At 34.5% G+C, this 16,125-nt stretch overlaps 2 protein-coding genes across 7 annotated transcripts in view; one reads left to right on the top strand and one right to left on the bottom strand.

Annotated features, from left to right (window-relative positions):
* Nucleotides 1-3,033: 3,033 nt before the first annotated feature.
* On the top strand, nucleotides 3,034-10,674 carry LOC129449009 (cell adhesion molecule CEACAM1-like). 3 transcript variants are annotated; one of them, XM_073871933.1, is made up of 9 exons: nucleotides 3,034-3,200; nucleotides 7,585-7,875; nucleotides 7,976-8,099; nucleotides 8,334-8,548; nucleotides 8,634-8,852; nucleotides 8,935-9,270; nucleotides 9,610-9,864; nucleotides 9,956-10,077; nucleotides 10,206-10,674. In XM_073871933.1, exons 2-9 carry the CDS (start codon nucleotides 7,815-7,817, stop codon nucleotides 10,338-10,340), a joined length of 1,467 nt encoding a protein of 488 aa, XP_073728034.1. In that variant the 5' UTR covers nucleotides 3,034-3,200; nucleotides 7,585-7,814; the 3' UTR covers nucleotides 10,341-10,674. The 3 variants fall into 3 exon arrangements, with proteins under 3 accessions (XP_073728034.1, XP_073728033.1, XP_073728035.1); XM_073871932.1 differs by having other exon boundaries at nucleotides 7,581-7,875; XM_073871934.1 differs by lacking the exon at nucleotides 7,585-7,875 and having other exon boundaries at nucleotides 3,035-3,200.
* plekhg6 (pleckstrin homology domain containing, family G (with RhoGef domain) member 6) overlaps nucleotides 10,671-16,125 on the bottom strand; it is a 22,685-nt gene continuing 17,230 nt past the window's right edge. For 2 of the 4 annotated variants that reach the window (XM_073871929.1, XM_073871930.1), the window contains 2 exons: nucleotides 14,307-15,496; nucleotides 10,671-11,163 (listed from right to left, as the gene is read on the bottom strand). In XM_073871929.1, the coding sequence (XP_073728030.1) occupies nucleotides 10,977-11,163; nucleotides 14,307-15,496 (1,377 nt within the window). In that variant the 3' untranslated portion in view covers nucleotides 10,671-10,976. The remainder of the gene's footprint in view (nucleotides 11,164-14,306; nucleotides 15,497-16,125) is intronic. The other 2 variants (XM_055211749.2, XM_073871931.1) reach the window with 2 other exon arrangements.

Raw genomic sequence — 16,125 nt, 5'->3', positions numbered from 1 at the left:
CATAGGAAGCATTAAGCCAACCTTTAAAATTTTCCATTTCTTGTTCATTCGCACGAGACACAGCAGACAATGTTTTATTTAAGTTTGTTTATATTTGTTAAGCTTTTTCAACTGTGTAATGTTTGTACTTTTATGATTCTATGATAAATTAGTGTTTTTTAGGGTGAGCATCAATTGAATAGTTGATATTTTAAAATGTATAAATAATGCTTATGGGAAGTCTTATGTGAGCTGGTTATAGTTTCTTATTTATTTACCCTAGTCCAGCTGTGTGACCTAAATTAAAAATTATACCATACACATTTCATGAAATCTTTATAAAATCATTTTTCCTGACTTCATATTTAAAGTCATCTAATTTGTGGTGTTTAAAATGGTTATCTAACACTTCACTGCAGGACGTCTTTTTTTGTTTAAAATGCCAGTTTAATCACTCATTTACAAATAATAATGCAAGCAAAATTACACAATTAATTTCATTAAATGCATTTTATTAAGTGTTTTTTGTACAAATAAAGTTCAAATTTTAAAAAGATCTCACTATAAAACTCAATAGTTTGGGGGCGATTTTTCTTTAAACCTCACCATTCTTGCTAAATGTAGTAATGTTCACATTTAAAATGTTTAATGCAATGTCATTCAATCAAGGGACTTTTGAAGGATTACCATGCAATTACTGAAATGTGTACTGTGGAAATGCAGAAATTGAGATTTCAAGTACTTGGCATGAATTTAAAGAAACATTGTTATTGGTGAGTAAACACTTTTCAGAAAGTGACTGCCTTTGATGTGTAACACTGTGGTTTTTATTTCCAGTACACAGAGGACAAACAACCAGCACTTAGGCACGGTTTCAGCCACACGCGATGTAACAATTAAAATATGAATATTAATTTCTGTATTTCCACCTTGAATTTTGAATATCTGTAATTGCAGGTGAAAGTGGGCATGTCAGATTCTCCCACAGAAATGTTTGAGGGCGTATCTTGATAACTTTTAGACAAAGCGCAGATCTATCATGATGTGACACGCAGAAAACAGCAGATATATGCCAAAAGACAGCGCCTGCACAGAGACCCACATGCATAAGTAGGCTAATAGTTATCTATTCATCTATTTATGCAATAACCCATTTGACTCATTTTAATTGAGAAACTGTGGGGTTAAAAGCTTTGACTTAGACTCTCAGCTCTTCTTTCCACTGTTGAGTTTCATGGAACTATGACAATATAAATAAACCTGCTATTAACATATTGCATTCTGAATAAAATCTGTTCATGGGTTTTTAACAGCAAAGGGTAGACGTTACCACTTAAAAGTTTGGACATGTTAGACTGAATATATGCTTCTCATAATCTTAAACTTAAAATTTCTAACCTAAATGCATTTAATTACACTGTAAAAATATACTGGGTTATTTTCAAACCAGCATTGTGTCAAAAAGAGACGAGGAACCCAACAGTTAGGTTAAATTAACACAGAATGCGGCGGTTTCCCGGACAGGATTTAGATTAATCCAGGACTAGGCCTTAATTATTTTAGGACATTTAAGTGGATTTTTCAAACTAATCATAAAAAAACATTACTGGTGTGCATCTTGAGACAAAACATTGGCACTGATATATGTTAAGATATCTCAGGACAAGATGTTTATAAATTAATGCAGCTCAAACTTGCATTTTAGTCTGGGACTACCTGTGAAACCGCCCAAAACATTTTATACACAGTACCTTGCAAAAGTCTAAGGCCACCATGTCAGAATTAGATTTGTTGTTTTTGCAATGTTGTAGTGATCATATATAATTGTTTCTCAGTCTCTTTAATAGAATACATCCAGAAAATACAGGAAATGTGTATGTATAGTATTAAAAAATGTAAACTGATGTGTCAAGTTTTTAGAGTAAACTTCTCTTCCACTTGAGCAATAGCAGGAAACTGCAGGATCTCTTAAACCTAAATAAAATTAATTTCTAATTTTTAAGAAATTAGTATTTTTACTTTATTCTGCTTAAAAATGCTCAATATGTGTTTAGTGCCAAGAGAGGTCACACTAAACACTGACAATGCCTAAAGAAGACATTTAGTCCTAAAAATTAAATTTTTTATTGTGTACATATTTCCTGTATTTTCTGTTTATATCTTAATTAAATAGATTGAAAAATAAATATGGATGGACATTAAACTTCTAAAACAGTAAGTCTTGAGGTGGTGGGCTGGTGGCCTAAGACTTTTGCACAGTACTGTATGACCCAAAAATGGGTTGAAACAACCCAGCATTAGTTCAATTACAACCCAACAGGTAAGGTTTTTCCCTTTTTGACCCAATGCTGGGTTGAAAATAACTTTTTTTTAAGTGTAAATGCTTGAAATGATTGACAAATATTAATGTTTATTTTGTACATAAATACAATATTGTTTGTTTTTTATTATTTAATATAGACAGATTATAAGATTAGCCAAAATATCACATTTTAGCAGTGTGCAGAACTGTAAATAGGTGAAGGGTGATAATTCGCTTGTAATAGTAAGTAGTTATATTATATAATATTATTGTCTTATATAATATAAACAAAATTATATTATTTTTTATTATATTGTATTGTATTGTATTTGTTGTTAATCATTATTTGGTAACACGTTATTTTACGGTGTCTTTGTTACACATGTCAGATGTAATTATTATAGTAATAACAGTTAATTATGCATATACTAACCCTAAACCAAACCAGTACATGTTGTTAATGATTATTACTTAGTAAATGTATAATTACACTGAAACAGTGATGCCGTAAAATAAAGTGTGACCCAATATTTAAATGTATAAATCCATTTTAAATGAATAAATTATTGCTATTTTATAGTTTTAATTAATTTGTAAACTAGAGAGAATAGTAATAATAAGAGGTAAGTAGGTATGTTCAAACTTTTGACTGGGATAGGCCTCAATTAATTATTAAAGACGTTTTCGTGTAGCCTTTAAAAGCTAGCAACAATAGACGGTTTCATCTGACGCATACGCGTTGCCACGGTTACGCGCGTGTTCCGCAGTTAACTTCCGGTCTGTGATTGTTTATTGACCTGGTTAGTGGCTAAACTGACCTCTTGAACAAATACCTTGCTGAAAATATAAAGGTTTTGGTTTCCAAAAGACGAGTGGAGGCGGCATGGATCACCACTGTTTAAAGATGGCAGCCAGGCAGGTAGAATACCGCGATACATACAACAATATTATGTACAATATAATCGTATAGGCTAACGTTACATCAGTGTAGTAGTTGGTACGTGTTAGCTATAAGGTAATTTAAATAATCTACTTTAGAGAGACTCGGATTCTTTGTGGTCTACCGGAAGTTAAGCTTACGTTACAAAAGCCGTTTGTTTATATTGTTGTCGTTAAAACTGTATAGTTGTTGAGTCAATTTTAAAAGAATGTAGATCTCTGTGTGACGCAAAAAGTACAATGACTTGTGGGGTCAATAGGAATAAATGATAACTCTGTCTAAATCTCTCCAACAAGCACAATCTGTGTTCATATGTTCCATCCTCTCTATTATCTGCATGCATATAATATTCCCACTCACGATACTCTGCTTTCCACATGAGGGGCTTCTGTATGTCTTCCCCATGTCTTTTGTTATTCAAATCAGCTGTATGAGCCGCACACGATGCTGTGTGAAGGAAAGACCCCATCACAGCCTCTCATAGAGGGGGCGAGAGTGAAAGTTAACTCTGATATTCACAGTGTATCTCTAACCACAACATGTCCCAGATATATAGCTGTTCATGGCAGCTTTATCGTTGTTTATAGTTTTTTTTTTTTTTTTGGGTGACTTGTGCAGGTATAAAATCAGACGAGAGCACCCAGGATAAAGCAAAGGAAGAGACAAATAAAAAAGAAACCAAAGGAAATGATGAGATCTAAAATTACACCATTATCTGAGGATCTGTGGTTATCCTCCCTTACACTACTGTACCTTGCACGCTACATTCATCCTTTCCCACCTATATATTGTTTTGCATATTTACATATTCAATTGACAGCTTACTATTTCCAGTTAGTTAATGCACAACGATAGAGTCACAGTGGGCCCAAAAATATGTGGACAAGGCTTATTTTAACCGGGGTGGCATTTATTCTTTAGGACACCTGAATTTGTAAAACATAAAAAATCATCCTACATAATGTACAGATAATTTAGTGAAAAATAACCTGTCCTTGAGTAAGGTCATGTCAACGATTTAAATCAATTATTGATAATAATTTAACACTTATAGGTGTCCAAAAATGTGTGAATGTTATTTAAAGTACCGACTTTGCATATGCTCGAAAAAAATGGACATTTTTATTTGCGTTTGTCCATATTTTATGCAACCATGGGTTTAGTGTATAGTACAAATGTGCAGTGACTGCTGTTTGACTCTGTGACAGGAAGACAAAGATGAGACAAAGAAAATGGGAGGGGAGAGGTTGAGTCAACCACAGTGTCATTGCTCTCTTTTCTTCATCAAAACAACTCCAGCCCCCATATTCATGTCAGTCAGTGCTCCGTCTCTCTGCCCTTACTGGAAGTGCTGCTGTTTTAGAATATGCTGATTGAACATCCGCATATCAACGGCTGAATCTGGACTGACACAATAGAAAGCAACACGTAAATACTGAATGCAATAACAGAGCAGGGCTATAATTAAACAAGGTGTTATGGGTTAATGTCACATCAAAACATTCCATGCGTTTGAGATTTCATGCGCAAAAGTGCGTAATAATGATGAAGCAAAATGTAGCTGTTATCTTTAAATATTAAGCTGCTAAAATGCACTATTCGATGCTACAAACTGTGCTTACAAAAGCATGAATTTGGTGTCTTTATTGCAGAAAATATTTATTTGATCATTTGAGGGGTTCAGATGCAAAACCCTCTAAGTGCACCTGACTTGTTTTCTTGTAAATGAGCTTTTTTAATCATGCTCTAGTGTTTAGATTCAATCATTTCACTTTAATGGCAATGAAAAGGTTATCAGACAGTAATTGAAATGTCTTTTTTTCACAAATGTCACTTAGTCATTTCAGTGGTATTTAACAAATGTGACCATCTTTATCTGCAAAACACTCTAAGTACATGCATGTTTTTTGGCAAAAACGTCCACTTCTAACTTCTTTGGACAAAACATAGTAAACAGTTGCAAAATTACTAAAGATGCAATTACAAACAATGCAAATGATAAAAGTCAACATGAAAAAATGAAGAAACTGAACCACATTAGGTGGCGCTGTAAGGGACACAAGTTTCAATGTGATCCACGGTTTCGCACACTGTTGTTTATACAATTCATAATATACATGCACTTAGAGGACTTTGCTGCAAAATCAACAGCGTTTAGCAGATTCTGCAAACAAACCGGTATTTCTGAATGACCTAAGGCCGGGATTAAGCGGATTTGAAGTGAAGCTATTTTATGAACTTATTTTTGCTGAGAGCATTTAGTCAATATCATTCTTATTTTTTGAAGTGGCTTTTGCCCCTACGTTAATTTATTTTTTGTGTTTTTATTTTTATTTTTAAATCCATAAAACAGGAGAACATCTTGTAGTATAGTTTTACTTGTTTTCAAATATGTGTGAAATCCTATCCTATTTTATTTTAAAATAAAGAGCATCAAGGTTTTAAAAATATCAGGGTTATATTTTCTATTTACATTAGGATGATTTAATGCAAAAAAATCTGTAAATACTGACTTTAGGGTTTTAATGAGGGGGTGGAGTAAGTTTATTATTAAAAAAATAAATAAAAAAAATTTACAGCCCAGTCTCATGAAATTTCGTTATATAGTCACGTTTTGATTCTTTTATCATGATAATATCATGAATTTCCACGTTTTTCGTGATCGTATAACGAATTCCTGTTTTTGTGTGATTATCACGTATTGGTTACTTAACTGTTTTGTCCTATTTTCTTACCATTGTTACTTCGGTTTAGGGTTAGATTTAGATAAAATGACATCCCTACCCAAACCCAACTCAAACCCTAATGCCAAGCGACATATAAAAAAAATAAATCAGGAAAAATAGTATAAACCAATGTATAAAGTGACATTTTAATGCAAGCACCAAATCTTACCCTAAACCGAAGCGACAATGGTTTAAAAATAGAAAAAAGCAGTTGAGTAACCAATACGTGATAATCACACGAAAACAGGAATTCGTTATACGATCACGAAAAACGTGGAAATTCATGATATTATCATGATAAAAGAATCAAAAACGTGACTATATAACGAAATTTCATGAGACTGGGCTGTAAAATTTTTTTATTTATTTTTTTAATAATAAACTTACTCCACCCCCTCATTAAAACCCTAAAGTCAGTATTTACAGATTTTTTTGCATTAAATCATCCTAATGTAAATAGAAAATATAACCCTGATATTTTTAAAACCTTGATGCTCTTTATTTTAAAATAAAATAGGATAGGATTTCACACATATTTGAAAACAAGTAAAACTATACTACAAGATGTTCTCCTGTTTTATGGATTTAAAAATAAAAATAAAAACACAAAAAATAAATTAACGTAGGGGCAAAAGCCACTTCAAAAAATGCCAAGCGACATATAAAAAAAATAAATCAGGAAAAATAGTATAAACCAATGTATAAAGTGACATTTTAATGCAAGCACCAAATCTTACCCTAAACCGAAGCGACAATGGTTTAAAAATAGAAAAAAAGCAGTTGAGTAACCAATACGTGATAATCACACGAAAACAGGAATTTGTTTTATGATCACAAAAAATGCGGAAATTCGTGATAATATCACGAAAAAAGAATCGAAAAATTACGTGACTATATCACGAAAACTCGTGAGACTGTGTAGCATTTTTTATGTCATTTTTAACACTGTAAAAATGCAGCATTGGTGTCAAATCAATATATTTTAATGTTAATTTAGCTTAACAAATTAAGTTAAACAACTTGTTTTTTAGTCAAAACTTAATTTAGTAGGTTGCAAAAGTTTTTTAACTTCATGCTGCATTTTTGTACAGTACAGTCAGTGTAGAAAAATGCATTTAAATGTTTATTACTTATTTTTAAGTTACAGCAACTCATAGTCAAGATAAAAAATAGGGTTGAAATGACCTGTAAACCCAAGTTGATTATACTTAAAAATTGAAGTGCATTTTTTACAGTGCATAAACTTCACTAAATCCTCTAGACTTATGCATTAAGCAGAAAAACAGCCAAACCAATAGTTTTTTTTAAACGTTCTGTCTTTCTGTGGTTTGTGCATGTTTTGCATCCACTGTATCAATTTGACATGAATTTGCTTGCATGCGAGTGCATCAATTCATTGTTTGCGTTGTAAATTTTCCATATTGGTTTTTATATTAACAAATGTTTTTCCATCCTTTTAACTTGATGACATACTTTCGCATAAACCTTTTCACGTGGTGTGAGAAAATTCAAGATTTTAAAGAATCCCCGGTAAATCCGTGGGAGAATAAAGCCTCAAGTGTCACCTCTCTTTCTCTTTCTCATCCTATTATTTATTCTCTCTCTCTCTCTTACTTTTTCCAATGTACGTCAGTTAGACCACATATCATCAGTTTCACTATATGCAGGTTCTGAAGTCATGTGATTTTGAAAGGCAGAGAGGAACTACCTACAACACTACAAACCCACACATCCACCTACAGCTGTATATAAACAAGAGCAAAGACCAGAAACGCCAGACAAATGCTGAGGATCATACACGTACCATTCAGTTAGATAGTGATGATAAGAAGATAAATCGAAGCGCATCTGTAAGAAAGAATCAAACATGAATTTACAGGAGAAAGCACCGTTTTTGTTTATTCTGGGGTTAGCACTTGCTTTTGAAGGTGAGGTTTTATTAATTATTATTATATATTATAATTATTTTTTATATATAAATGTCCAGGTATGCATCACTTGTTAATTTTACATTGCTGTCTTCTGAAGGTGGACAATGTTGGGAACATGAAGTGGTTGGGACATACGGTTCTGTAGTCGTGCTGCCATGTAGGGATGACACTTCTGTGCTTTCACACCCTACTACAGTCTACTGGAGCAAGATGATAAACAAGTAAGAACCAAACCATCATCCATTCATCTTATACTGTAAAACATTTTTTTTCAATTTTATAAGGTTATCTGGTTGCCTTCAAATGTTTGGTTAATTCAACTTAAAAATATTAGTTGACAGCTTATTTTTCTTCAAAATTTTAAGGCAACCAGGTAACTTTTTTACAGTGTACCTCACCTTAGGTCATTTTATCCTACTTGTGTCACACGTATTTCATTTTTCTCACTTATCTAGTGTACCAAAGTCAATTTGGAGGAGAGAAAAAAGCGGCATAGTGTTTCGACCGGTAAAAAACCCGCCGCACATCCACTGCCCCAATCCGAACTTTGGAAAGGCGGATTACAGCCTTCATATCCTCGGAATGACAGATGAAGACGTGGGACTTTACATCTGTGAGGTGGAGGGACAGATTCGTATGAGGAAGGTCATCATGCTCAGAATTATTAAAGGTAAAACATACACAGAGAGCAAAAAATTGGTCCTGCTCATTATAGGGAATCAGTTATGGTAAATCTCATGTGTTTCTCTATACAGTGCTCTTTTCTCCTGCACTTGTTGTGGAGGGCTCAAAGACGGAGATAACATGCGATATCAATCCTCAGCCAGAATTTCGTATTCGCTGGAGTCTAAATGGCGAAGCCAGCAATAGAAAAGTTCTTTATGAAGCTACTCAAAGAGACGCGGGAAACTGGACCTGCCAGGTTGCATACTATGGTGTCGTTGGAAAGACAACGAACTATTTACAGGTCAAAGGTGAGGATTCATTTTAAATACCGACATTATGATGACCATAACCTAAAATGAATTTCCATCGCTAATTGGTTTCCGTCTCCAGGAATCTCCACTCCTCCAGATGACTCTTCAGTGTTGTACGCTGCAGTGGGTACTTCAGTCTCTTTGCCTTGCTTATTCTCCGAGGGTCTCGACGAAAACAATGTGAGCTGGGAGAGAAGTTCCACAACAAAGAATTCTCTTCCTCCTCCTCTCCCTTCATCTTTCAAACAGTCTCCTATTGGGTCCCCAGTGCTTTTCGGTTCTCAGGACAGATCAGCTTGGATAGAGACAGTGCAGGATGGAGATGAAGGAAAATATACATGCTCAGGAATTATAAAGGGATCGGAGGGGACACAATACAAAATACAAAGGAGTATGCAGCTGGTTGTTGCTCGAGGTGAGGAGAAACTAATCCTAGACAGTAGATGACTCCGGGCCGGATCCGCACCGGAACGGCTGACTTTGGCGCGGATCCGTTGTGAATCCGGCCCGAAGTCGTCTGCTGTCACAACATTACAAAAAAGAAAAACAGTTTTGCAACAGTTTTTTATTATTCACATTAAGTCTGACAATTTTGTTAATTGATTCCTAATTAACAACAAAAAAATGACAGTTTCAAGCAATTATTCAGATTCAAATAATTGTAAAATTTGGTCTTGTGTGGTTTTCATGCCCAAAATGAAACAGGACTTAATATAAAATGCTTAACAGCTGCATCTTTCTGGTTCCTCTTTAGTTTTGCGTTCCTCATCCAGCAAAACCGGACAGATGACCCTCACCTGCCATCTCAGCGACCCAAGCCAGGTCACTTCATACGAATGGCTCCATGTCACGTATGGCATAAACGATACTCAAACAGTGACCTTGGTTACAAAATCAAAGATCCTCAGGATTCAGAAAGTAACCGAGCAGGAAATCGGTGAATGGGTGTGCCGCTACTACGGAAAAGACGGTTTTCTGGGAAACGTAACTTACCAAATTCACATGACGGGTAGGTCAAGTTTTTGAGTTTTAGCACTGTAACACCTAAACACATTTATAAATGATTAAAGTACAATGCTTTGTTTTGTTGGCTTCGGCAGGTGCTCAAACAGGTGAAAGTAAATCCACTTCTGGAAGACAAGTTGGTATGGTGATGGGATTAGGATTTCTGTTCTTGGTGATATTCCTGATTTTGTTCCAGATGTACAGAAACTATCGCAGAGTACGTTCAATTCTCAATGTCAATACAAAATACTACATATATTTATATAATATTATTGAGCCCTGTGTAATACATTTAATATAAGTTAGCATCATTTAAATTATATTTTCATTTATTCCAATTTGCAGAAGAGGAAGATCCTTCTTTACCCTGCTATGGAAACTATCGTCCATGAAGCCGTCACTGAACGAGAAAGGAGAGAGCGATACGAGGCAAGAGTAAAGGAATCTTGCAGCGGAGATCCGAAATCAGTGCGTGTGTGAATGAATGTGTTTTCATCATGTAGTCCCTGTGACGGGCAGAAACCTTTGTGCGTTACTCTATATGCGATTATTAATGTATGCGGGTGCATGTGTTTTTAATGCGAACAATTGTAGCAGTCCAGTTAAACTGTAAATATTTTACTTGAATTATTACATGTAAAACGTTTGTATATAAACTGTAAAAATGATTTGTTGGTTCAACTTACAAAAGTAAGTAACCTGGTAAAATTTTGAGCTAAAAAAACTACAGTGAAATTATGATGTGTATATATATATATAATTAAATATAAGTAAATGTATTAGCTATGTAAATAAAACAATAAAGTGGAACATTTTTCATGTTTTAATTTAACTTTTATCTGTGCACGGCTGATACAAATGATAGAAGTGATGAATCAACTTCTTTTGAAATTACTATACATTTTCAAATACTATATAGAAAAAAAACATACATAAATACATTTAAGCACACATTACTTTAACTATAGACACAATCAAACTTATATAACAAAAGACTGTACTGTAAAAGCTGTACAGTACCACTCTGACATCACATAATATACACATTTTATACACTAATTTATACATAACTCGGCTCACATTTACAAAACAAAACTCTACCTATACACTTTATAACTACACCTCACTGCATTCAACATCCTCATGTTTCTCTGATGGTTTGGCTCCTGGTCTCCGGAGCTCTTGTGAGGTCATTGTCTGATCCAACCAGTCTTCACCATTAAAGTCCTGAAAGTCAAAAACCTCCTCATCGTCGAAACACCAACCTGGCCATTTCACTTTAGTGTCCTCCAGGATACTGTTGCTTTAAGAGAGAGAGTAGGAGTTTAGGGATAATTGCATTAGAAGAGTTAAGGGCATTTTAGCAGAAACTAAATAGTTACACTATAAAAAAATTGTTGCATTACATTTTTAAGTAAATCAAATTGTCATTTTAAACTACTATTTCACTCAAATAAATTTGTGAGTAAGCAAGCTGTAATTTTTAAATAAAAGTTATAATAGTTTATTTGGATGAAGGAAAGTAATGTAAAAAAATCTTAATTTATTGATCACATAATTTTTTGCAAAGTATAAAATATATTAGAAATTATTACAGTGTATGTGCAGTGTAAATAGCTAGTATGTGATATGACTTGACTTAATTATTACCCTAATAAAAAAAGTTTATTACAAGTATTATTAAAAGTGAAATAGTTAATTAAAAGTTTATTGTTTTAAAATGATCATGGCTACTGTAATAACTTTACAGATTCTTATTGCATGTGTAAACTATTTGAAATCTCATGAAATTATAATTCAACATGTTTAATGTACATGCACCGATATGATTTTTTTGGGGGGGCGATACTCATACCGTTGGCCTATTAGCTAGTTTATTTCTGCATCAAATTATTTTTACTGAACATGGATTGGATCTATTTAACATTCAACTGACCAACATAATAAGAGAGGCACAAAGTGAGATAAAATTTGGGCGATTATTGGTCTTTTTCCGAGATTTTGAAAAAAGCCCAGACCGCATACATTTTTCCTGAAATACTCCTACTCTTACGCATGGCTCACATGAATGAGTAATCTCTCATTCAATTTAATATATCATTTAATTTTTTACCCCTATCCTGGCAAACTATAATTTGTAGTATTAAGTATTAAATTATTTTGATAATTATTTTAAAAAAATGCTGGATTACATTGAAAAAAATGATACGCGGAATTTACTTAAAAAAAGTGGATGCAAAAATGATGCACTATATTTTTCAGTGTATGCAACAGACATGCAACTTATTGCCTTTATACAGTTAATTAATAAACAATTGGTATTGGCCTTATTATGCCGATGGTTTCAAATTTATCAAAAATTGTCCAATACATATCATCATCGGCCGATACATTGGTTCATTAGTATAGATGCATAAGTTATAAGTTATAGCCTATATTGTGTTTATTATATACATTATTGTGCAAAAGTCTTAGGCCAACAACAGCATTGTTGTTTTAGCAAAGTTTAGCAAATGACCATCCATATTTATGTTAATATAATAATAATAATATTGTTTGTATCTTTTTAGGAGACTGAAGTCCTAAAATCATAGATTAGCATTAGAGATTACACTCTAAAAATGTCTGGGTTATTTTTTACCTATAATAGGTAAATATTGGACAGAACACAACGCTGGGTTAAAATTGACCCAATGCTGGGTTGTTATACCAACAACTCAACATTGGGTCATTTGTAACCCAGCATGTGTTTGGTCCAATATTTACCCATTATGGGTCAAAAATAACCCAGTGTGTATGCTTTCATTTCATTTAGGATTAAGAGACCCTACATGTTCCTGATATAGCTCATTATACAAAAAAGGACTTTTGGCCTAAGACATTTGCACCATACTGTCTCTTTATATATTATATATACACATACATAGACTTATTACAGTATTTTGTTAATTATTAAAAGTTATAGGGACGTTTTGCCGGAAAGTGATTATACTATTCCTAGATTAAAATAAATGAATTAGATTTCCATACTTAAAACATCTTGCAATTCAATCTTAAATTAATTTGTTTTGCCTCAAAATGCAGACAAGTAATGTTTTTAGTAAGGCATGTTTGTTAAACTAGTTATATTTCCTAATTAGACTAAGGCCTAGTCCTGGCTTAAACTAATCCCTGTCCAGGAAACCATCTCATAAAGTAATTCTGCATGCTATGACAGCATCTTTATGTTGTCAATTTTTAGGCACTTTAGGGAAAGCCTGACTCCTAATGGTCTTTTGAAGAACTAACTTTACAATAATACAAAATTACGCATTTATGTTTTATATCAAATATGTGGTATAATTTGCTTACAATTTTCAGTAATTTAAGAAAGCCAGATTTGAAATTTTAGGAGAATTGTGCATGACGGCAGACAGATGAATAGTGTGTGGGTAGACAAAAGCAATAACGCACATGAAACTATCAAGTTCCCCAGCACAGTGCAGCCTTTCTTTACAGTCATATCTCACGGATGGAACAAATCTACTTAAAATGAAAATAAGAGATTTTCCGCTGGACAGTTTGGGTTATTTTAGAACTTAAACTAAGAGCTTAAAAATGTGTTAAGTAAATATATATAGGCTACTGCGTGGTTTCCCGGACAGGGTTTATCCTAGTCCCAGACTAAAATGCATGCATGACTTAATTTAAAAACACCTTGTACTGACCTATCTTAACATATATCAGTGCCATTGTTTTGTCTCAAGATGCACACCAGTATTGTTTTTTTTTTTTTTTTGTAAAACCTACTTAAATGTCCTAATATAACTAAGGCCTAGTCCTGAATAAATCTAAACCTTGTCCGGGAAATCATCCAATCAGTGTCTTCCACATTTTACAATTATGATAAACTCATAAAAATGTCACAATTGTAACATTAAATAGTATGTTGTGACTAAAAGCAAAAATTTTGATATTTCATCATCTTCAGTGTAGTCATCTTAGAATTTGCAAAAATGCACACTTGGCATTTTATCAAGCAGCTTCTTGTGGTCTGTGAGATTCTTTATGATATGCAGTACTGGAGGAGTTCACATCTATTACACACACACACAAAAAATGCTGGGTTATTTTCAACCAAACGTTGGGTCAAAAATGTATAAACCAAACCTACGATTTAACCCATTGTTTGGTGAAACATTTTAAACCGTAGGCTGGGCTCAACCTTTTTTGACCCAAATGCTGTGTTGAAAATAACCCTAACATGTTTCAGATTATTTTTGAGATCATGACAAACATTTCAGTCAAGTGTTTTATTTAAACTAAATGTCACTGTTTTGTAAAAGTGGATGGTCAGGTGCTTATTCATGCATACTTAAATGATGCCATCTGCTTTCTCCATTGCATCATGGCACACTTATTTTTCAGACCTTATTCATCTAAATTGTGTGAAGCACGCAGACTCACCTCTGTTTTGTCTCATCCGGTGTCAGTGTTTGTCCAGAGCTGGTACTGCGTACAGATTGGTCTTCCTCAGTCTCTCTGTTTCCTTCACTGGCTAATGGTGATGGAGAGACTGAGAAAGCTGGATAATATTGAAAAGAATAATTCCTCACTTTTGCTTTTGTCTCTCGTTTTCCCAGTCCATGCTCCTTTTCCCGCTGCTTTGCCCTCTGGAGAAGGTGCTGGAGCGGAGAGGGTGGAACCAGAGAGTCCTGACTGGGTGGTGGCGAGGGGTTGGAAGATATTTGCGAGAAGCTGATCTCTGTGACGGAGACGCTCCTCTGTGCCTTTAGTTTGGGTTTAGTTTCAGCGTCAGGCTTAGATATTGTCCGTGGATCTGATGATGATTTTTCTAGCGTGTCATTCCAGATCACCCCATTGTTGTTTTTTATAGAGCCCAGTTTGAGGACTCGGTGGGTATCTTGGGGTTTGATGGAAGCGTTAGATGCTTTTCTCTGGTTGCCATTATTTTGTGTCATTTCTAACGGTTCTTTTGCATCTGAATATTTTCCGGAGCTATCATTTGGGACAAGGGGTTGCAAATTGCCTGGACGGTGTCTACGCAAACGGGGAGACCCCACATTCCTGAAGAACTTCCCTGTTTCTTTGGAAAACTGGTCATCCTCACTTGATTGGCTGTACAACGTGTCTCTTCTGTTTTCTTGAGATCCATTATTTGGGTCTGGCTGTGCTGGTGTATTTGTGAGAGGATCGTTTGATAAATCAGTTTTTGGTGTTAACTGGCCAAGGATGCCGTTTTTTATTACAGGTTTATCTGGCAACAAAGTTTGTGGCGCATGATTCCACGTTACCCGCCTCTCTGTAAATTTTGTTAAAGAGAGCTCACCCTCTTCCCATTGTTTACTGGTCTTTCGGTTTCTTTCTTCCTTCTCCGCAAGCCCTTCGTGAGCTCTTTGCTCCACTTCGTTTTCTGTTTGTGTCCCATTTATAGAGATCCTGTCAATTTCCTTCAGATAGGTCTCGATGAATGGCGAGGAATCGTTGTCTGATTCTGATTGGCCGTTAGAATCCTCTTTGACTTGATTGGTCAGTTCGTTTTGAGTGGGAGGTCTCTCTGATCCATTCAACTCTGTGTCATCTGTGGTCTTTAGTGTCTTGTTTGCCTCATTTTTTCTTAGGTTGTCTAAGTTTGTCTATGGAAATCAAAAGGATAACAATTACATCATTACAAACCATTTAAATTTGTTATGAGAATTACATTAATTATTATTTTTACATTAAATGACATTTAATAATTGTATGTTTTTCATAAAACATTAGAGGTGCATGTTTATACTATTTAATATTAAGGGTGTCATAATTTCGATTTTATGATTTTTCGAACCTCGAACTTCAAATTAAGAAATGGAATCGTCGATGCTGCCACGCCCCCATGTCACGTCCGGTCGGCTTGCCAAGCAGGAAAAAAATACGTGCTGCGGGTCAACCTCCTCTAACTTAGCTAGCTACAGCCAGTCAAAAGATAGCATGGCAGATGCAGGAGACATAACGCGAGCTGCTCTTTACATGGGAAACAAAAAAACAGCAAGCGCCTCCCGTCTTCAGCTGAACTCAATCAGTGCATGCGCACGTGCACAGCAGAGCGACGTCTGTGACAGGACCGGCTGTTTTTCTGAACTGAGATCTGTTTAAGTTTCACAACAAATTATTTCAGTTGCTTAAGAGTTATGAAAACAGCATTTAAACATGACTTATTGGGGTATAGTCTTACAATCTCTTAGTCTTAGTCTGAAGGTAATAAAAGCGAGTTTTTAAGGTGCAA

This window comes from Misgurnus anguillicaudatus, chromosome 10 (genome assembly GCF_027580225.2).
Source record: "Misgurnus anguillicaudatus chromosome 10, ASM2758022v2, whole genome shotgun sequence".
Taxonomy (NCBI): domain Eukaryota; kingdom Metazoa; phylum Chordata; class Actinopteri; order Cypriniformes; family Cobitidae; genus Misgurnus; species Misgurnus anguillicaudatus.
Note: the sequence above shows the minus strand (reverse complement) of the source record. Positions and strands in the feature narration are given on the sequence as shown.

Coding starts and splice junctions, on each gene's coding strand:
- LOC129449009 (XM_073871933.1), top strand. CDS start 7,815: ATGAATTTACAGGAGAAAGCACCGTTTTTGTTTATTCTGGGGTTAGCA. Junction 7,876..7,975: donor GTTAGCACTTGCTTTTGAAG/GTGAGGTTTTAT, acceptor TGTCTTCTGAAG/GTGGACAATGTTGGGAACAT. Junction 9,865..9,955: donor TTACCAAATTCACATGACGG/GTAGGTCAAGTT, acceptor TGGCTTCGGCAG/GTGCTCAAACAGGTGAAAGT.